We start from the raw sequence: 21,460 nt of genomic DNA, 5'->3' as shown, positions 1-21,460 counted from the left end.
TGAAATGTACATCTTTCCCCTCCTAAATTCGCCTATGATAGAAGACTTAACAATATTTCGAGTTACAAAGTGCAACGTCACATTGCTCACATCCCTTGGTTAATTGCCGGCGCGCCGGGTGCTATCGCACTCATGCTTGCGGCGGCTGTTGTCTTCGTTGATGAAGCTATGGTCGTCATAGGCATTGGCTGCCTCTGCAGGGATCGATTGAGAGCTCATTGATGGCTATAGAATGATTTGTATGATGATTTTGGTGAGAATGATTGATGATGTGTCTTAGGTTCCCCGCATGTACTGGTCATGTGACAGGGGTGGTGTGGGGCGAGGTACGTGACGGAGGCTTTCCACAGTTGAAGGGATATACAACTGTTAGAAGTGGGGCAAGGATCACGACCATCGTGAATAGCTTCACGGTCAGCGTGAACGCCAGATCGCAGGCAACAGCCTGCTGCCTGGAAGATCGGCAGGATGAATACAATATAAGAGACCGACCTTCGTCATTCCCCAGATAGAGGAGGCAGCTTTAATTCAATCTCTTCTGGCTACACCCAATGTTGCACACTCTCAACCTTCGAGACAGATGATGAGAGACACGCTATTCCTAATCAGGTAAGGCAGGAGGGGAAATTAGCGCGGGCCCACTTTGCCAAGCCCCTGAATTTCTCGAGTTTATCTCCTTGCTTGCGGTAAGACTGCCAACGCGTACCGGACCGGGGTCTGATCCAATCAAAAAGAGGGATATGAGGGGTACTTCTTTTCCCACCTAATTTCTATGGTGATACTTGTCAAAGCAATCTGACGAGTTACATAATGGAACATCACATAGCTCACAGCCGTACCTCGATTGCGGCACCTTCTTCTTGCCCCTATTCCCACTGATTGAGCCCAAGGCCCGCCCTTCTGATCGTGATCTCGCAACACCACAGCGATGGCCTAGGCAGGCGTGGCAGCGGCTGCTCTTGGTGCGGCCTCGATAGATAAGCTTATGGCCCGGGTTGGTGAGGTCTTCGTTGCCGGATCTATATCGCCTTCTTCCCTGAGATAATGGACTGTAGGTTGCGATGAGGGCATCTACAATGCACCCTCTCCACGCCGCTTGTGACTTGAATCTCTTCCAACTTGGGTTTCCGTATAGCTGCAATAGATAGCTGTTGATGAGGGCAATATCGAGGAGGAAGGTCCAGGCTAGAGCCTGCCAAGGGCCCCGACGAATGCGGTGATCGTAACCTAGCGATGCCCTCAGTTGGTCTCCCCGGTCCACATGATTCATTTCATCATTGTAAGTAGCAGCAAAAGAAGGAATCTCAAATTCCTTCACAGCTTCCTCACCAAAAAAACGCTGTATCGGCCGTGCACGGGCTTCTATTGTATTTGGCCTCTTCCTCTTCCGCATGATAAGCTCGTCTCCTTTGAACACGGAAGTCAAGAAGAGCACGAGGGCATTATCCTTCCACGCGATTTGGTTGACCTGCCAAGCCAAGGGACAAATCAGTAGGGAAATCACACGTAAATATGTCTCAAGACCTTGCCTTATGATCAACTGTTGGGGCCATTCGAAGCTCGCCAAACCGAAGAAGGTTACGGCCGGCAGTGTCATCGACTTTGAGCTGTACGAAGGGCTTGAACATGCCACAGTTGCGGCGGGCTGTGCCTGTGGCCCCGTGGCCTAGCCGGCGAAGATGTGTGAAGAGATTCGCAGATGAGAAGAGGTTATCGATGAAGACGTGATATCTGGCTTTTGGCAGCTTATTAACTAGGGCAATGACCACGCTCTGAGTCGGGTTGAGAGGTGTATATAGATCTCTTCGTCTCTGGCTGCGTAGTTGACTAGAATACTGACTCTTCTTCCTTGGGTGCCGGCGCGGCTTCTTTGGAAGACTGACTGGTCCGTATCTCTTCTTTGGCTGGTGCCAAATCCACCGTAAGAAGAAGCCCTTCTGGGCCACAACCCAGGACTTGAAGCCGAGGGGCGTAGGTTTATTAGGGACCTTCGTTGTCTCGTATGACCTTCCTGTATAGCGAGTCATACACTCATCCACAGCGACATTCGTGCCTGGGACCCATAGCGAGAGAGACACCCGCTGTATGTGCTCAGACCAGTCATCAACGGCTTGGAAGACCTTCGGCAGCTGTGTATCGGCGATGTTGAACGGGTTAAAGACTCGTAGGTGCCGCTGAAGGAGTTGAAAGCGGTCGTACGTAAGATATTTACGTATGCTGTGGTCGGCATCTTGGTGCCCCGGCCCGGAAGTCTCCCAGTGGCTATGGATCGTTGATTCCTTATGAATTCCTATGTAAATCAGGATGGCAAGCCATACGTATACCTCGGCAACGGAGGTCTCGTACCAGCCTTGAAGCCGGCTTGCCGGGCCCAACTGACGACTTTGGAGCAAGCTTTGAACCCAGGAATTGGTGTAGCGGACCCAGCTTTCGACTAGGGAAGAAGGTACGAAGAGCTGGAAAAGCTCTAGAGGCGTCTGGGGCAGTGGATTGACGTGAAGGTCCCGTGATGGCATTGTCAAAGGGAGGAAATAGGCACCGCAGCTTGTGGTCGGGCTGAACACGGGTCTGCAGGTGAAGTCGTCAGGTTGCTCACGGCGGCTATTTTTCTCTGTGATGTAGCTACTAGGGTCGGCGGCGTTGATGGCCTCGCCGGGGACTGCTTGAGAAGTCATAGGTATCTTTACAATGATTTCTATGGTGTTTTGGCAGTAATTGATTTCCAAGGGACCTCTCGTACCCCTCTCGTACCTGCGATATTACATAAGGAAAAGTGGGTCCGGTACGCGTTGGCAGTCTTACCGCAAGCAAGGAGATGACCACCCGGAAGGCGGCTGTATAACTGCTGTGGGATGTCAGCACGAGATATGTACCGTGGACTAGCAGCGGGGAATCTTTACAATCTTTACAATCTTTACAATCTTTACAATCTTTTTGAGGGACGTAGAGGTCGGTGCGACCGTGGGCGTGGTGTCGCGAAATGGACGCGACTGCTGACGAGATCCTGGTGCGAGGTGGAGATTCAATCACCGTGGCGCGTCGGTCCTCGAGACCCGTGAAGCCGACTGCAAAACTACAGGAAAGGCTACAGGCGATTGAGAAGAGGAATGATACAGTGAGGAGGAACGGGCCACAACAGCCGCGGGATGGTGAAAATGAAGGCGAGACTGGATTGGCCGACGGGGCCAGAGATTCGCAGATGACGGAAGGCGCGACGGGCAACCACGCGTCGCCCATGCAGATCATGTTCCGAGCGATGCTCCAGGAGACGTCGACCCATTTGATGAGTGAACAGAGGAAGATGCTAGAGAGGCTCTGGGACGCGTTGATGGAGAACCAGCGAACGGCAACGCGGATGATGAGCGAACAGCTGGAGATGATACGCCAACTCCAGCAGGAAATCCAGACGATCAAGGCCCAGGCAGCCGAGGAATTGAAGAAGGCGGACGAGCTCAGACGCTCGCACGAACAAGCCACCAGGCAGCTCAAAGCCATGCGTGAACAGGCTGCAAGAGACCTTGAGCAGATGCGAGAGCAAGTTATGAAAGAGCTAGGGAGAACACAACCCCAGACGGCAGAGGAGTTGAAGCAAGTGAAAGAAGAAATGAAACAGGTGAAGGAACAGCTAAACACGATGGCCGACAGCATCTCCAGCAGTGCTCAGACGAGCCCACAGCCATCGTATGCGGACGTAGCCCGCACCCCGCCTACGAGCCAGCCAAGCAATGTCCACACACTGTCGTCCATGCGCACGACCCCATCCTCGTTCACGGATACCTTGTTCTGCACCATCGACACCTCGCGGGTCAGCGAAGAGGACAGAGGCAAGGCGCAAGTTGGAGAAGTTCGTCAAGCGATCGAAGAGAAGGTGCGGGCCAGAGAAGGCCAACAGAGCTGGCGGTGCGCAGCCGTGGTGAAAGACGCGAGGAACGCAGACCGCATCAAGGTGATCTGCCGGGATGAAGCAGAGATGCAGCTTGTCAGGGAGGTGGCAGAGAAGACGGTGGTCAAGGGCGCAAGAGTCCTCAGGGACCAACTGTACCCGGTTAAGGTTGACGGCGCAAACAGGACTGCGGTGCTGGATCCATCCGGCAACGTGCTGCCAGGTGCGGCGGAGGCACTAGGAAAGGAGAATGAGGTGACGATCGCCAAGATGCACTGGCTCAGTGACAAGGAGAATGGGAAAATGTACGGTTCGATGGTGATCTACGTTACGAAGGCGGGTGATGCGCGACGTCTACTGGAGGAGAGGTACTTCCATCTTGCAGGAGAGTCAGCTAGTACCAACATCTTCGAGCGGCGTCAAGGCCCAGCCCAATGTTACAACTGCTGGGAAACTGGTCACAAGGCGTTCACCTGCAAGAAAGCGCAGCGATGCGGTAAATGTGCGGAGGCGGGACATCGCCACGGAGAATGCCAGGCAGTCGAGCCGAAGTGCGTTCTATGCAGAGGGCCGCACGAGTCGTTCAGTCGACACTGCCGAGTGCGGCGACTACATGGTGATGTGCACTAATCTGAAAATCTTCCAGCTCAACGTGCGGAAGAGGGATGTGGTACAGCTGAGCATGATGAACGACAGAGACTTGCGGGACTATGCGGTGCTGGCGGTAGCCGAACCATACGCTTTGAGCATTGATGGAGCGTTGGTGACAGTACCGAACAATCACAGAAACTGGACGAGATTCCTACCGACAAAGAGACATGAGATGCAATGGGCGGTTCGCAGCATGCTCTGGATCCGCAGTGACCTAGAAGCGGAACAGGTGCCGATACCCTCGGCTGACCTAACCGGAGCAATACTCCGGTTGCCTGACCGGGAAGTCTTGGTGGTATCTGTGTACGTGGAAGGGAGGGACGAGAATGCTTTACGCACGGCCGTGAGACAACTGCACACGACGATAATGGACTTCCGCAACGGCACCGGCAAAAGAACGGATGTCGTTCTGGCCGGCGACTTCAATCGACATGACCAACTCTGGGGAGGCGACGAGGTGACAGGCAGGAGGCAAGGCGAGGCGGGCCCGATCATCGACCTCATGGACGAGCATGGCCTACTCAGTCTTCTCCCGCGAGGGACGAAGACTTGGGAAGGGCCAAACTGCGAGAGTACGATCGACCTGATGCTTACATCGTCCGAGTTGGCAGAAGAAGTGGTCCACTGCGGCATCCACCCGACCGAACATGGGTCAGATCACAGGGCAATCCGAACAGAGTTTGACCTCACGACGCCTGAAAGGACGGTTGAGCCAAGATTACTTTTTAAGAACGCACCGTGGAATGCGGTCAGGGAGAGGGTGAAGGGCAAGCTGGCACCACTCCCATGGGACGGCGGAGTTCAGGCACAGACGGACAGGCTGATGGAGGTGGTTCTCGATGCGATCCACGAACTGGTTCCACGGGCTAAACCATCACCGTACGCGAAGAGATGGTGGACAACAGATCTTACGAGGCTTCGAAAGGCGTACACGTTCTGGAGGAACCTGGCGAGGTCCCAGCGCCGTGTAGGCCACCGAATCGACAACCTAGAAAACAGAGCCAAGGAAGCAGCCAAGGAGTATCACGACACCATCAAAAGGCAGAAGAAGGCCCATTGGGATGATTTCCTCGCAGACGGGACCAACATCTGGCAAGCCGCCACGTACCTCAAACCCGGAGGTGGGATGGCCAGTGACAAGATTCCCCCATTGAAAAGAGCGGACGGGACGACGACGCAGGACAAGGCCGAGCAGGCGGAAGAATTGCTCAGTGCATTCTTCCCACCGCTGCCGGCAACCATAGAAGACGAAGACCCGCGACCGCGGCGGAGAGAAGTGGCCATGCCGAACTTGGCGATGGAGGAAGTGGAGGAGAAGATCATGGAAGCCAAGGCGTGGAAAGCGCCCGGGGAAGACGGACTGCCGGCGATGGTGTGGAAACAGCTGTAGCCGGTGGTGAAGGAGCGCGTTATGCATCTGTTCCACACTTCACTGGGCGAAGGACAACTACCGGACCAGTGGAGGAGCGCCAAGATCATTCCGCTCAAGAAACCGGACAAGGGAAACTATAGGATCGCAAAGGCATGGAGGCCGATCTCGCTTTTGTCGACGCTGGGCAAGATCCTCGAAGCAGTAGTAGCTGACAGAATTTCGTACGTCGTCGAGAGGTTCGGACTCTTACCCACAAACCATTTTGGGGCGAGAAAACGGCGGTCGGCAGAGCAGGCACTGCTGCTCTTCCAGGAACAGGTCTACAAAGCATGGCGGAACCGCAAAGTGGTCAGTCTGGTTAGCTTCGACGTCAAGGGTGCCTACAACGGAGTGTTCAAGGACAGATTGCTGCAAAGACTCGAAGCAAGAGGCATCCCCAAGGGGCTTGTGAAGTGGATAGATGCGTTTTGCTCGAACCGCACGGCCACCATCGTGGTGAACGGCTACACTTCTGAGCGACGGGAGCTGCCACAGGCCGGCCTTCCGCAAGGGTCGCCACTGTCGCCTGTGCTCTTCCTCTTCTTCAACGCAGACCTAGTGCAGAGCAGGATCGACTCGAAAGGCGGCTCGATCGCGTTCGTCGACGACTACTCAGCCTGGGTCACAGGGCCGACGGCGGAGGCGAACAGGGACGGCATACAGGCCATCATTGACCGAGCACTAGCGTGGGAGAGACGCAGTGGAGCGACGTTTGAATGCGACAAGACGGCTATCATCCACTTCACACGCGTCGCTGAACGCACCAGTGATGCACCGTTCATGATCAAGGGAGAGGAAGTCAAGCCGAAGCAGAAGATCAAGATCTTGGGAGTGGTTATGGACACGGAGCTCAGGTTCAAGCAACATATAGCCGAGGCCGCTTCCAAAGGTCTCTCGGCAGCTATGTGTCTGAGGAGACTCAAGATGCTTCCACCGCACACTGCCAGACAGCTCTTCGTCGCCACCGTTGCTCCGGCCATGGACTACGCTTCTGTCGTGTGGTCGCATGCACGCGGAGAAAGAGAACTAACCTGGCTCAACAGGGCACAGAAAGTAGGGGCACAGGCGATCACGGGCGCCTTTCGAACGGTGTCGACGGCAGTGGCTGAAGCGGAGGCCAGCATCCAGACGGTATGCGAGCGACATGCTCAGGCCGGCACGAGACTATACATCAACGTCCGGACTCTGCCAAAGACACACCCGCTGGCAACATTAAAAGTGTCAGTGAGCCGAAGGTACATCTCGCCGATGAAGAGACTGGCACTTGCACATGCCGAGAGCGGAATCGAGCGAATGGAAACGATCCAAGCCTATGCGGTACCACCGTGGCACGGCCGCGTGTTGCTGGAGTGCGAGACTGATCGGGAAGCGGCGGTAGCAGCGGCCGACAGTGCCGACGATATTGTCATCGCGACTAGTGCTTCCGACAGGGGAGGACTAGTAGGCATGGGAGGCGTCATCTGCCACAAATCGCCTGGCCGGGCAGATAAGGTAGTCGCCAGGTACTCGGTCACTCTCGGTTCGCGAGACGACCAGAACCCATACACGGCCGAGCTGGAGGCGATAGCAATGGCACTTCGATGTATGCCCGACGGACTTCAATGCCAAGAGCTCACGGTATTATCGAGCAGCCAGTCATCCCTAAAGGCGATTACACGACCACGACAGCAGTCAGGTCAGGGCACCATTCGGCAGATCTATGATCACATCGAACGACTGGGAAAAGCAAACAACAGGGTCAAGATGATGTGGATACCGTCCCGAAGCGATGAATTTGCCATGGGCCACATGGCGAAGAGGCAAGCCCGAAGAGCAACCGCGGCAGAGCGCACACCGGAGTCGTTACCATACCAGGCTCGCTCCACCCGGACCAGATTGGCGAGGTCGCAACTGCGGCAGCAACGGACACTGCCCGACAGAGTAGGCGGCTACTCCAAGAGGATCGACAAAGCTCTGCCAGGCAAACACACGGAAGCGCTATACGATGGACTAAAGAGAGGAGAAGCAGACGTGCTCTCGCAGCTCCGTACGGGAATGGCGAGGATCAACAGTTACCTGTACAGGATAGGCGCGGTGGAGTCTGACATGTGTGACTGTGGACAAGCAGCCGAGACGATGGAACATTTTCTGTTCCGGTGCACAAGGTGGGAGGCAGAGCGTGAAGGCATGCGACAAGTTAGACAAAACATGATGGGAAATCTCTCGTTCTTTCTGGGGGGCAAGTCGACGTCGGATGGGCAGAAATGGGCACCTAACCTACAGGCGGTGCGGGCGACGGTCAAGTTTGCAACGGAGACGGGAAGACTGGGAGCGAATCGAGGGATATAACATACTAATCATCGAATCCAGGAGATACTAACATCTAACAGCCTCAGGTTGACAGACCATGCTTCAGCTGCTGAAGATAGGATGCTGAACACTTGGAGAAACCGGCCTTCAAGCAGGCCTGTCAAATAGAGTCAAGCGAGGCTGGAACAAAAGAATCGGAGAGAGAAGTTGGGCTTTCTTTTGTGGTTAGGATTAACACGACGGAAGTGTAAATGGCTTAGCGTATCTAACGGCCCTATGAGATTAGTTCTCCCGGGCGTAATAAAACCTACTACTACTACCCGGAAGGCGGCCACATTTAACAGTATTCAGCCCTATAGTCGTAGTAGCAGGATGTCACGGCCCATGCCGCGATCGAATGCGTGTCGCCACACGGCACGGATCAACGTATTCCGCTCACTCGCACCGAGTGAGCGGGACCCATTTTCTCACTCCGGGCAAGTGAGAATGTAACACTATCTCACGATGGGCATCGTGAGATGCTCCCCAGACCCTGCCTATAAAAAACCACACAACATCCCTTAGACAGACACTCTCGCTACCTCAGCTTTCAATACAATTTGATTACTCAAGAATACTTCTTGACATTATCAGACGTGATTCGCCACCCTACGCTCAGTACGTTACGCCCCGTCACAACTGCCAACATAAACCTATTCGGTTACGGTTTACTACGTTGGGAACCTCGACCGTCACACAGGAGTAGTAGTAGTAGCAATAGAATGTATTACGCCCGGGAGAACATCCTTATAAGGCCACTTAATACACCAATCCGGCTGCGATCCCTCCTCATTAACCCGATCTACACAAGCCTATAGCCATATCTCGTAGTTATCGCAGTGTTAGCGCATCCACGCTTAGATAATGCCCACGGGTACCCGTGAAATTTTGGAGCCACGGGTACCCGTGTCCCTATCTCCTGAGTGCGTGCGGACCTCCGCAAAGTCACTCGCCCTACTTATCTCCGTCACCTCGGAAGTACGTGAGGGGTACGAAAAGTTTAATGCAAGAAGAAATTGATGCCATTTCACACCCTAAACACCATCAAATTATTTTGATCTCATCAATGAACTCCCTCCAATTCTAGACGAGATACAGGTCACCCCTATGATGACACGAGCTTTCTCGATGAACGGCACAGCCATCGCATTTGGCCCAATGATTCAACCCGGGCCGCGGTTTTTCCGGCCGAAGAGGACCAAGGCACGAGCTTCGAGCCCTTCCAAGTGGAAACACGTAAATTTCATATCAACACCCTGCCTCTGACGCCTCTGAAGCTATTCAAACTTTTCCTCCCTATATCCCTCGTTGAAAAATGGGTCGTCTATACGAGAAGCTGGGTCTCGTGGCTCAAATTGAACGGCTGGATCGACAGTTGGAAAACCGAAATGAAGCGAACCTCAAAACTCCACAAATGGGAAGGTCCAACGGCTTCAGAGGTGATGACGATGATTGCAGTGCTTATTTATATGGGAGTGCATAAGGAAAAGAAGATACGAAGCTATTGGGAGAGCCCCAAGCCCGGTATTCAACGCGCTGAGCACTCATTTGTTAAGTTCATCTCATACGATAACTTTCAGCTTATCCACAGGCACCTTCGCCCCTTTGACCACACCCAAGTTGACGAGACTGCACCACTTCCGAAGGTATTCCAAGGCGTTGAAGAGTGGTCTGAGCACATACAAGCCGTATCCATGCAGCTGTTCCGGCCTGGGTCCCACCTAGCTATCGATGAGTGCATAATCCGCTATACGGGCAGAAGCGACGCTATCACGACTATCAAAAGCAAGCCCGACCCTGTGGGTTTCAAGATTTGGGTCATAGCCCAGCTGGGCTTCTTTATTCACTGGCTATGGCATATCAAAGATGCAGAACATGGCGCCGTTGGCGTTGAAATTTCAACGCAGATATTATCATCACAGCCCTCACAACCCTCACAAGCCCGGCCTAGGAAAAGAAGGAAGGTCTCAGCCAAGGCCGCAGAGGAAGCCCCTGATATAGAAGACGATGATGAAGCAGTGAATTCGACCCAAGCCGTCGTTATTGGCCTTACAAAAACACTGCCAAAATCGACATATCACGTCTTTGTGGATAACCTCTTCTCGTCCCCACCTCTCTTCCGCAACCTCCGCAAGCAGGGCTACGGGGCCACTGGCACAGCTCGTGCGAATAGTGGCATCCACGAGGAATTAGTCAGGGATAAGAACGATGACGGCAAGGTCAAAAAAATGTACGAATTTAATGCCGTCAAGGCGATACCAACCCCTGACAACCAGGTACTGACTTCAGATACTTTTGGCTGAGAATCCCCTACTAATTCGCCTTCGTGCTGTAACCACAGGTCAACCAAATCGCTTGGAAGGACACTAAGCTTGTGTTATTCTTATCTACCGTGTTTACCGGCGCCGACGATGAGCGTGTTGTCCGACAGAGGAAGAAGCCGTCATCCAAGAAGTCAGAGGCCAAGCCGATACGCCGTGTTTTTTAGGAACGAAGCTGTCAAAATGATCAACATACCGACAGTGGCTGCTGCTTACAACGACGAGATGAACCATGTTGACCGTGGTGATCAGCTGAGGTCATATTATAAGTATGATCATGCCCTCCGCCGGGGCCCGTGGCAGGCACTAGCCTGGACCTTCCTCCTTGATGTGGCCCTTGTTAACAGCTATGTTGCTCAACTTCACGGGCAGCCAAAGTGGAAGAGATACACGAATCACAGGCAGTGGCGAGAGTGCATTTATAACGAATTATTTAACGCCTACGGTCATGATAGTCAGGCAAGGCAGCTTTACCGAGCAGGAGACGAGCGTGATCTACAGGATGCCGAATTACAGCGTAAACACGTGGACCGGGAGATCAATTTTATCAACCGTCAAGCCAAATCAGACTGCCTAGCCTGTCAAGGGTGTCGGCAGGGGCAGCTGAGAACAAACGCCTCGGAATGGAGCCCTCTTACGGAGGTCAGCGGCAATCAGGAAAAAAAGGAGAGGAAGCGGCCTAAGGTGCGTAGTCAGACCACCTTCGGATGCCGTATCTGTGATGTTGCGATATGTCAAAGCAAATATTGCTGGGACTTCTATCACCACCTAATTTAGCATGGGAATTTTGTACCTTTTATTTCGCACATTTTAATTGGCCATACCCCCTCATCGTTACCACAGTGGAGGTCCGAACGCACTCAGGAGATAGTGCATGGCGGAAACTATTGGCATCTGCGGCTTGCGGTGGCTTAGGTAGACACGGCGAGGCTTATGTATTGTCATTGTCGTTCATTGCTTTTCCTTGGGGGCAGGAAAGGCCGCCTGCTCTATTCTCTCCCGCATGGGCAGGCTATTGCTAATTTCGCATAGCAAGTTCAACCTTATTCCTTAAAATGTTAGCGTTGTTTTCTCAACTGTGCAGCCCTATTCCGTACAATTCCCTGATTGGATGACGTGCCTTGCACCGATCCCTGCGCTTTGACGCCCTATTAGACGGGATGCTGTTTTGGGCTTTAATTGCAGTATTTCCCGGCCGCTGTTCCATCGGCTTTAGTTGTGGCGAAAGGCTGAGCACTAGTTCCGCTCGGGGTCGTCTATGCATTACGGCAGGCCCAGCAACTGCCGAGCCGAGGAACCTTTTAACGGGCAGAAAGCTGCGCCCGATCGGTAGGTTAATTAAATGGCATGTCCGTACAGGCTTGTACTTGCTGAATGGTTTAGGGGCTGCTCACGAGGCTGCCGAGTCAGCTGAAGATGGAACCATATGACCCACTATAGTTCAATTGATTGTTGTTCGGAGCCTATCAGCTCCATGCCTTTCACCTAAATCACCTTTCACCTTCCCTTTACCCTGGGCGCCACCAACCGTCCTGTCAGCTTCCATGCAGATTGCAGTACGGGACGTACAGACTGGGGTCTAGCCTTTCACTGAAAGGTCGTCAACCCTTAAGTGGTATATATAGGGACGAAACTCGGATTGCCTACCTAGTTGCCTCAGCTACTGTCGCCAGCAGCACGGTGCCCGTTGAATGTAAAGAAGAACCAGTTGGTGTTTACTTTTCCTCTTTGAGTTCCGCCAACGCCGCGGCCAATTTTTGCTAGGTTTCATTGCCGAGCTCGTTGCAAAGTCTGATGTCCCAGCAGGCCGCTGCTTGAGCATTTATCCATGGGATTAAAGTGTACCCATAACTGCTCCTTTTCGGCTCAAGATACGGAGCTCGAGCCATACGGAGATGTGTCAGGTCCTGGCGTGAGTAGAACCATCTCCAACAGCCATGGCGTTGACGATGCTGCCTCAACTTTGCAGCAATATTCCATCCTCCCAAGCACCCGATCCTAACGCAAAGTGTAGGTTCTTGCCGGCTTCTTGGGAACAGCCTGGCTCGCCGTCGGCCTTGTTGTCGTTCATTATTTTGTCGCATTCAACCCACACGAGAACCCTTTCCAGATGCCAGGGCAAGCAACTGAAGACGGTCGCCCTTTGACAGCAAACCCAATCGATGTGATGGCTACGCACTTAACACGACAAGTCTGTCAATATTTCTCGCTTTCGGATCGCACCTGGATTCCCATCTGGCTGAAAGGAAGTAAAAGATGGCATACGGTCTTTGAGAAGGTGAGTTGAAATGAAAGTACATACCACTTATATCGTACCGATACTCATTGTCACGGCAGTCAATCTTGAATATGTGTGACATCCAGCTCATGACGGGACTTGGAATTCTTATCAGTGGCTATGCGAATCTCCGATGTGGTATTTCGGCCTACCACTTCCAGTTGATTGCGCACCTTGCGTGGTTTTCCACTGTCACCCACCTTGCCGGCCTATCAGCCCTACGCCAGCACCTCCATCGTCGCCCAGTCGAGAAATGGGGTCGGCTGTTCTTTATGGTGGTTTTGGCAATCATGCTTCTCGCAGCGATGTTTCCTACCCTTTTCTTCAACTGGGCACACGATGCCAACCAGGGCTCTGCAAGTTTTCCCGGTTCAAATGCGATATGTTTCTTCAACGCATCCCGGGCAGTCAAGTGGCATAAGGAGCGGCACGCCTACAATACCCTTTATACAGCAACAAACTCGCACGCATTTAACTCAGCAATCATGTCAATGATACTTCTAATTCTGAGTCTAGCGAGTCTGATCTTTAAAGCCCAGGATTCTGTTTCTCATGTGGCAAAATCTGCTAGGAAAGAGTTCAGTGACTTGTGGAAACGATATATCCGCCGATTGAAGAACGGTGAACAGACTTCTGGGCTGCGGTGTGTATCAGTGCGTCGACTCGTCCTTTGCATACGGGTGGCTAGCCTGTTAATGCTCAGGTTATATTCTGATCTTCTCATATCTACGCTTTCAGACGTCAGTTCCTTCCTTCTTTTGTGTCGTATTCGTTGAAATAGCCAAAGCTGACTTGTGGTCGAAGGTTTACTGGCTGCTCGTGTCCGCAATCTGGGGCACAGTCAAACTGTTTATGGCAAAGTCTTCGGCCTATGTTGACGAAGATGACTGGACCTTTGGGCAGATTCTGCCTATTTTCCTTCTCCTTGGCCCACTTGTTACGACTGCCGCGATCTTCTTTGAGCCCCAAGCACAGACTTGTCCACCCCTAGCCGTTACTGTTGAGGTCAACGAGGCCGAAGGCGCTGGTGAAGTTCTAACACCTATGCGGGCGTTTAACAGAGATGATGAATACCGAAGTCACCCTGCAGAACCGACCGAGATGCCCCGCTTCCGTCAGCAGGTTGAGAATTTTGTCCGCAGGAATTACTACGACTTCGCCACCTGTCCATGGATGCCCCCCGCAGTTGCCCTTGCCTTTCTCCAAATTCTTACGGCAACAGTTCTCATGTTTATACATCTCGTCAAGGAAAGGTCTGACCCAAGGAGGGTTTTAGGCAAATATCTTGTCATAGTCGTTATTAACTATCCCTCAGCCTGTTTTCTTTTTTCTTATTAGCATTCTCTATGAGACTACGGGTCGCCGCGCTGCGAGATGGGCCAGTTGGATAGCAATGCTTATGATATTCGGCCTATTCTCAATATATCCTGTCTGTGTGAGTTATACCGGGTTTTCCAGCATTCTAGGAAATGATTTTACCTTGTTTGACCCGGTTATGGTTTTTCTTCTAATTTGTATTGGGACTATTGTCCTTGGGGGTTGTTTTTATAACCTAGGCTAGGCAGAATCAGGAGCTACAGACGAATACATAGGCTGAAGAACGCATAAGAACGGGTCGCTATAAGATTACAGTGTACGTTAGTGATTAGCGGGCGACTTAATAATGGCTATGACTATGCGGCCGAACCACATTGCTACGGGGGCTGATCCGTCTAAATTTGGCATCAGACCCATCCAACTACCCGTGGGCTCGACTAAAAGGGATCCCACTATTCTAGTGGGCGGCAAAATTCTGGGACACTTGCAAAATTCTGGGACAGTCACTTTGGCGGGGCTGGCTTCTCTCAAATAGCCAAACTCGCGGAAAAACGCCTAAGAAAAAAAAAATTCAACTTTAACGTTAATTTCTCAACGATTATATATCGTAGCAAAATCCCAAGAGTACCGTTAGAAAGCCCTTAGTTAGTTCTACTTAGGAGAGGTCTTAACCTTAATTTTAGTTAAGATTTGAGCTTAGAACGAGATCCGAGGACAAGGTATTCCTGACGAACATTCTGCAGGCGTGCGATCTGACCCGTCCGAGGGCGTCTCGCAATTCCAAGACGAGGGTAGCCCTGCGCTGGTAAAGCGTACTCGAGGAAGAGAAGGCGCTGTATGTATATTAGTGCCGCAAGGTTAGACGTGTATGACCTGGCCGGAAGGAAACCAGTGAGATCAGCCGAGAATCCAAGGACACCACTGAAATACACCAGCAGCGTTGAATCTGGGCGGCCATCCATGACTTCTTCCGTACAAAATGCCATGATTAGTCCGAATAGGAATTCCAGCACCTCTTCGATCCACGGTGGTGTTTTTTCCCCGCCAGAATCTCTCATCGCGCTAGTCTTCCCGTTCTGATCCTCGTTCTGATCGTGATCTTCCCCTTCACTCTCCTCTTCTTCATCGTTCATGTCGTCGGTCTCGGAGTCGTCAGAACCCATGGCACTACTCTGATCGTCGCTGTCATCTTCGTCTTCATCTTCGCGATTTTCCTCTCCATCAGTGCTCTCTATATCCCAGTCAACCTCAATATTGGCCCCGTCAGATAGCTTCATAGATCGCCAGAGCTGCTCGGTCAAAGCATCATGCTGGGTCCAAGCCTCGTGGTTCCACAGTGCTGATATCAATCGAAGCTGCGATTTCTTGAAACGGATGCCGGCCTGGCGCTGTCGGATGCCCGCAGGTAGGCGATAAGCTCGAAAGACCATAGCGACAAAGCGTTTGAGGAGACGGATATATTTCCTCCTGCTTGCCGCCTTTCCCACAAATGTGAATGGCTTAGCATAGCACCCGTGAGGACGTACACTACGCAACCAGCATAGAAGACTTCTGCCTGTTGTCCGCGCCGTTTGCTCGCAGCGGTCCATTACCACGTCCACGGCGGTGATAAGAGCAGTGATTTTGCGTTCGTCATCCGCCGAGCTTATCGTCCGTTCATCGGAACGAACATGGCCAGAGCGATTACCACTGCCTTTCAGTATCAGACCCCGGTGTGAAGCCGCAGGAGAGGGCGCGGTGGTTAGGTTTCTGAGCAGTTCTCGGTCGATTCCCTCAAAAGTCCGTTCCCAGCCGGTTCTCTCCAGCCAGGGCCTGAGATCCGTGAATGTTGTGGGTTGTGAGTCCCTAGTGGTGCCAATCCCATTCGCTAAGTCCTCACCTGACAAGCCTTTCTGTCGGCCTCTCTCACGCTCGAAAACATCTTTAAGATGGTCATAAACTTCCTTGCCTCCGACTGGTCTGGTTGTAGACCCGCCATATTCGACAATCCAGTAACGTCCTCCCGAAGGACTTTTAGTCCACGCTTGAAGGAATACAGGTTCGTACATGGCCTTCCTTCGCACTCCCAGCTGGAGTCTTTGCTTCTCGTGCGCCGAAGTTATGTGACGAGACATGACCTGCGAGCTGCCCGTACGTTCGATGCAGAACTTGCACGTAAACCCGTGTACGAGGTGCAGGTTCGGGTCTAGGGATGAGCCATCTTGTCGTACAGGAGCTTCAGATGGACTCTGTAGTGGTGGGATGCGAGCCTTCAAGAGATCGGTCACCAGACGTCGCTCGGCAGCAGGTATATTATGCTTCTTTCGGAGATGCTGGCTGACTTGAGCAGGGATGGGGGAAAGGGCAACGCGGCATACGTCGTGGCAACATATGAGCACTCGAGCATGAACATCAATGGAGAGACTGACCCGTGAAAACACTGCATCGTCGGACATTGTGCCTTGTTTGTCTCGTGACCGGTTCAGTCAGTAAGAGGATGATGCAGAGGGAAAAGCGTTGATCAAGGACGTCAAGTGGAATGGATGCCAGCATCGGGTTTTTAGGTCTCATGAGATTATGTGAATAGGAGACATGACACCAAAGCTCCCAAATTACATTCATTACAATTGAGTTTCCGGCGCACGCTTTGCCATACAAAACATGCTTCCTATTTGCGGTGACAGGGAATCAGCGCCGTGTCGCATATCAAGCCCTGGCCCCACTAGCGCAGCTGCCTGCAATGCAGCTGCTACTGCCTAAACAGGCAACACTTTCATTTGTGTATAAAGAGCTGCACGACTCAACGCGTCTTGCCATTGGGTTCTTGCTCTTTAGATAATTCTCATCAATTGACTGGTGCCATCAATGATCCCTGTGGAGCCAGTTGTCTGACACGCCGGGAAGTTGGAGAGGACGCACGGACCAAATATTCTTGTATTCCGACCCAAAGCTAAAAAAAAAAAACCGAAAGGGGAAGGTGCACGGGCCGCAAAAAGTGGTAATGGGGCCATTACCAGTGGTAATTGGTACAGTAGGGAGACAGTTATCTGGAAAACGAGCAGCCATTCCCCTTGACCCCATTTTCCACCATGCAATAGATGGATATCTAAAAGAAGCGTAGGGACTGGAGAGAGGTTTGAAGCAGGCACGCGACGTGTTCGCGTTAGCGCATCCACGCTTAGATGATGCCCACGGGTACCCGTGAAATTTTGGAGCCACGGGTACCCGTGTCCCTATGGGGCCCCTACTTCTTACCAGGTCAGAACTTTTAGGCCTGCCTCCGTAGCCGAAGCCATTTCAGCTGCTCGAGCCTCCCCGCACAAAAATCGCGCAAAGATGCCGCCTTCAGTTGTCAACCGTGGTCATCCACCGTCGTCGCCCTCATCAATCAGAGAAGAAATTATCTGCCGATATCACTATCGCGCTCTGGTGTGGTCTCTCCAACCGCTCCAACAAGCCCACCCCAGTACAGCGTCCGCCTTCTTTTTCCTAAGGGCCTCCAAACTTATGAACTTGGTGCTTTATTCTGTCTTCCCTATCAACTTCCAGCATGCCGTCTTCAGTCACATTGTGTGAGTGGTGCGCCCGAGTTCCATTTGACCCGGATATCCTCAGCTCACTGGCCTTACGGATTCGGGCGTACCACCTGGGCTCTGGCAGACGGGTAAAGAATAGCCCGTGTCCGTTCTGCCGCCTCGTCGTCGATGCATTCTCCGCCAGCCGTAGTGATCTTCACGAACATCTCAATGTGAAGATAGCATGGATGGTGGGACCTGGCGGTCGCTGGGCGTTCAGGGTCTCAGGCACCAGACCGGACACCTGGATCGGTTTTAATGCCCAGAGTACGCGGCAGGTTGACCGACGGGTCGCTATGCGTTCGGCCAGGTGGAATTACTTCATTGAGCCAACGACGGAGCCCGTTATAGATACCGAGAGAATACTGGGTTGGATATCTTCGTGCGAGGAGACGCATGGCTCCAAGTGCGCGCTTCCGACCGACCTAGCATTTACCGACAGCTTCCGAGGTCTGCATCTTCTCCGCCTGATCGACATCGAGGCCAAATGTCTGGTGGAGGTGACGTGTCTGTTGAAATACGTCGCCCTGAGCTACGTATGGGGTGCTGTATCGAATTTTCGGCTCACCAAGGCGAATAGAGCCGCGTTGCTCAAACCAGGTTCTCTCAACGAGGTGTCACACCTACTTCCTGAAACAATCACAGATGCCATCGTCTTTGTTCAGCGGCTAGGAGGCCGGTATCTTTGGGTGGATGCCCTGTGTCTGTTGCAGAATGACACCGAGGATCTAGACCAGGGCATCGATGCCATGGATCTCATTTTCGAGCGAGCTTGGCTGACCCTTGTTGCGGGCTGTGGCCATGACGCGAACGCCCGTCTGCCGGGTGTCCAGGGCGGGACTAGGAGAGCTTCCCAGAACGCAGTCCAAGTGAAACCTGGGGTTGAAATGGGTGTCGTGACCGGATTGGAGGGTTTGCTCAAGAACTCGGTATACGACTCTAGGGCATGGACGTATGAACCCACGCTTATTGAATTATCCTTGGTAAATGGGCTCGACTGACAACTTTCAGCTTTCAGGAGCACATATTGTCACGGCGGGTCATCTACTTCGTCGGTGACAAGGTGTTTTATCGCTGTCGGGCAGCAGAGCACAGCGAAGACTACGCAGATATTCTGTCACAGCAAAGCGTCCACTCAACATGGGCTTCTATGCTACCAGGGACCATTTTGATGACGGAGCCGATAGTTGACTATAGCATAATGCTCTTCTACTACACCAAGCGAGCGTTGACTGACCAATACGACGCACCCCGAGCTATGGCCGGGATTATGCGACGCTTCATTGGGGCAATGAGATGCCAGTTCCTTGAATGCATCCCGACGGCCTTGTTCGACCGATTCATCATTTTCCATGGGTTTAATAGCATTCTCCATCGTCGCATCGCTTTTCCAAGCTATTCATGGACGGGCTGGCGAGGGAGCATCAGTGTGGACTTGGACTTGGATGACAGTGGTGAGGACGACGGCAATGACTGGCTCACCAATAGAACATGGATCGTTTGGTATATGAGAAGTCCCTCTGGCATCACCAGCCTTGTCTGGGACCCTGCAGAAGACCAATCTTTCCCCAGCCAGGAGGAGAGATGCATAGGGTATCGCAACAGACGCCCCTTTTGTGATGGTCGACGAATCTCTACGCAAGCCGATACGAGACGGTCGGTGCCAACAGAAGGGGTGTCGTTCTCCCGAGAGCTTCCCCCATATCCCGTCCTGCAGTTTTGGACTCTATCAGTATTCTACAAGATCTCCGATATCGACGTTTTCCAGGCAACTGGGTATCTTTCAGACTCGAAAAACACTAGGTGTGGGTTCGTTTGGCTGGATGGCTTTGAAGAAACGACGTTTTTCGAGTCCCAGGACACTTTCGAAGCAATTCTCTTATCAGAGGCTTATTCACATGCGTCTTGTGAGAAGCTTGAAAACTGGTCTGGTGAACACTACCCTAGAGCTGCCGGGCCGTGGAGATACTTTAATGTCTTGCTTCTGGAGTGGCGTGGCGGCATTGCCGAGAGATGTGGTTTTGGTCTGCTATTCCAAGGCGCACTTGAGAACAGTCTGGCTCCGGGTCCTGTCTGGAAAGAAATATTTCTGGCATAGGGGATCTAGCGGACAATGAATTGGCATAGTGAACTCAAAAATGTTTAAAGCTTTTCAGTCTAAGCATGGGCTTCTCCTGGGAATTAAGACAACCTGTTTTTTGAGGCGAATAATGACTGAGGTCTTATTTAAGTAAGGAGTTCAAGAGGAGGAACAGTTCGCAGAGCCCGTGATTGACTTTGCCCTCCCAGAGCGCGCCAGACTACGGGTAGCACAGACCCTCTGCCACCAGCCTGACGATTTGGCTAAATACGAGATTATGCATCAAAAGACTGAGGTCATTGAACTAATGGTAGCGCTATGCGACAAGAGAGAGACAGTCAAGGGTGACCGCATCTGATCAAGCGTGACCACATCCGATCAAGGACAAGATCCGGACCGCACATCAAAGCCGAGTCTCCGGGATTCGACACCGAATTAGCCGATCATTCTACACCCCGTGATATGCCTTGTGTACGAAGCCATAGGGTCAGTCGAAATTATCCTTTTGAGCTTCGCGGTCAATACGCTAGGCTATTTTGGACTTGGTGCTCAAAACCTCTAGCCAACCAGAATTTAGCGATCACACACTAACTTCATTTGATTTTCGCGGTCACGCACTAGCTTAATCAGGATTTCGCGGTCAACCTCAGGGGCAAGCTCATCTCATCAAGCTGTAGGAACTTCAAGACAGTCCAAGTCAATCATTGTAACACTGCATCTTGATCACTATGCCCGAAGCACCCAAGAAGCGTGGGCGACCTCGATAGTACGATACACCAGAGGAGAAAGCAAGGCAAGATGTCATTGCTAAACGCACTCATTAAGTTCTTGCTCCTCAAATAATTCTCATCAAATTGACTGGTGCCATCAATGATCCTTGTGGAGCCAGTTGTCTGACAGGCTGTGCTCCTCTCAGACATATGTAACTTAGACCTTTTAATATTACCGACAATTATTCTCTTCATCAATTGGACTTGACCCTGACACCGGCCTCATAACTCCAGATGAATCCTACTTTTCCCTATCCGTGCCTCGACTGGAAGTGGAGTACTGCCTGTCAGAGCCGTTCGTTACGCCGTGTGAGGTGCTGGTGCAGAATAACACCCTGCTGGTTGTTTGCATCTTTTGTCTCGCGAAGTCTGTATTCTGTCTCGCCTCTATTGTTCGATTTCGGCGCCACAACCCATTAATCACCCCGGGTGATGCCGTGGAATCGTTCATCACGAGACCCGACCTGACCACTAAGAACATGTGCTGGGTGACTCGGCGGCCGAAGCCTTTCAAAAAGCCCTCCCACAGACTCGCGTGGTTTGGCAGCCGGAGCTGGGTTCAGGGCCCAAGGCAGTGGCAGACAAAAACACGCCGCTTGGGATCAGTGGTGCCGTGGGAAATCTGGATAGGCTCCTACCTTTGCATATGCTTCATGCTGGGGGCTGCAATCTGGCACCTCGATGAATGGTGGCCGTCGCAGCCGTGGTGAGTGAAACGAGCTGTCTTCAGATTGTCCCTTGTCCACATGATCCTAACGGAGTGTTTGACATTACAGGTCCTCATCCATTTTCGGTCCAAACTCAGCTAATGGGGATGTTGCACCAAACGACAATTGGGCGAAGACCCCCATAGGAGCCGCCGTGCAA

At 52.3% G+C, this 21,460-nt stretch overlaps 6 protein-coding genes across 6 annotated transcripts; 4 read left to right on the top strand and 2 right to left on the bottom strand.

Annotated features, from left to right (window-relative positions):
- Nucleotides 1–1,517: 1,517 nt before the first annotated feature.
- Nucleotides 1,518–2,675, bottom strand: MRS44_018683 (uncharacterized protein; the record flags this gene model as incomplete). The annotated part of the gene is made up of 1 exon (XM_065616151.1): nt 1,518–2,675. The coding sequence occupies one exon, from the start codon at nt 2,673–2,675 to the stop codon at nt 1,518–1,520; it is 1,158 nt and encodes a 385-aa protein (XP_065472223.1).
- Nucleotides 2,676–2,980: 305 nt separating this feature from the next.
- Nucleotides 2,981–8,273, top strand: MRS44_018682 (uncharacterized protein; the record flags this gene model as incomplete). The annotated part of the gene is made up of 3 exons (XM_065616150.1): nt 2,981–4,251; nt 4,298–5,906; nt 5,994–8,273. The coding sequence occupies 3 exons, from the start codon at nt 2,981–2,983 to the stop codon at nt 8,271–8,273; spliced, it is 5,160 nt and encodes a 1,719-aa protein (XP_065472222.1).
- Nucleotides 8,274–9,661: 1,388 nt separating this feature from the next.
- Nucleotides 9,662–10,761, top strand: MRS44_018681 (uncharacterized protein; the record flags this gene model as incomplete). The annotated part of the gene is made up of 2 exons (XM_065616149.1): nt 9,662–10,549; nt 10,615–10,761. 2 exons carry the CDS (start codon nt 9,662–9,664, stop codon nt 10,759–10,761), a joined length of 1,035 nt encoding a protein of 344 aa, XP_065472221.1.
- A 16-nt stretch (nt 10,762–10,777) lies between these two features.
- MRS44_018680 (uncharacterized protein) lies at nt 10,778–14,480 on the top strand (the record flags this gene model as incomplete). Its single annotated transcript, XM_065616148.1, has 6 exons — nt 10,778–11,278; nt 12,609–12,872; nt 12,959–13,515; nt 13,576–13,612; nt 13,677–14,125; nt 14,465–14,480. The coding sequence occupies 6 exons, from the start codon at nt 10,778–10,780 to the stop codon at nt 14,478–14,480; spliced, it is 1,824 nt and encodes a 607-aa protein (XP_065472220.1).
- Nucleotides 14,481–14,872: 392 nt separating this feature from the next.
- MRS44_018679 (uncharacterized protein) lies at nt 14,873–16,624 on the bottom strand (the record flags this gene model as incomplete). Its single annotated transcript, XM_046272942.2, has 1 exon — nt 14,873–16,624. One exon carries the CDS (start codon nt 16,622–16,624, stop codon nt 14,873–14,875), a length of 1,752 nt encoding a protein of 583 aa, XP_046128567.2.
- A 1,094-nt stretch (nt 16,625–17,718) lies between these two features.
- On the top strand, nt 17,719–19,841 carry MRS44_018678 (uncharacterized protein; the record flags this gene model as incomplete). The annotated part of the gene is made up of 2 exons (XM_065616147.1): nt 17,719–18,695; nt 18,755–19,841. 2 exons carry the CDS (start codon nt 17,719–17,721, stop codon nt 19,839–19,841), a joined length of 2,064 nt encoding a protein of 687 aa, XP_065472219.1.
- Nucleotides 19,842–21,460: the final 1,619 nt, after the last annotated feature.

This window comes from Fusarium solani (genome assembly GCF_023522795.1).
Source record: "Fusarium solani strain SB1 chromosome Unknown bctg00000016, whole genome shotgun sequence".
Lineage (NCBI taxonomy): Eukaryota > Fungi > Ascomycota > Sordariomycetes > Hypocreales > Nectriaceae > Fusarium > Fusarium solani.
This window is presented reverse-complemented; position numbering and strand designations above follow the sequence as displayed.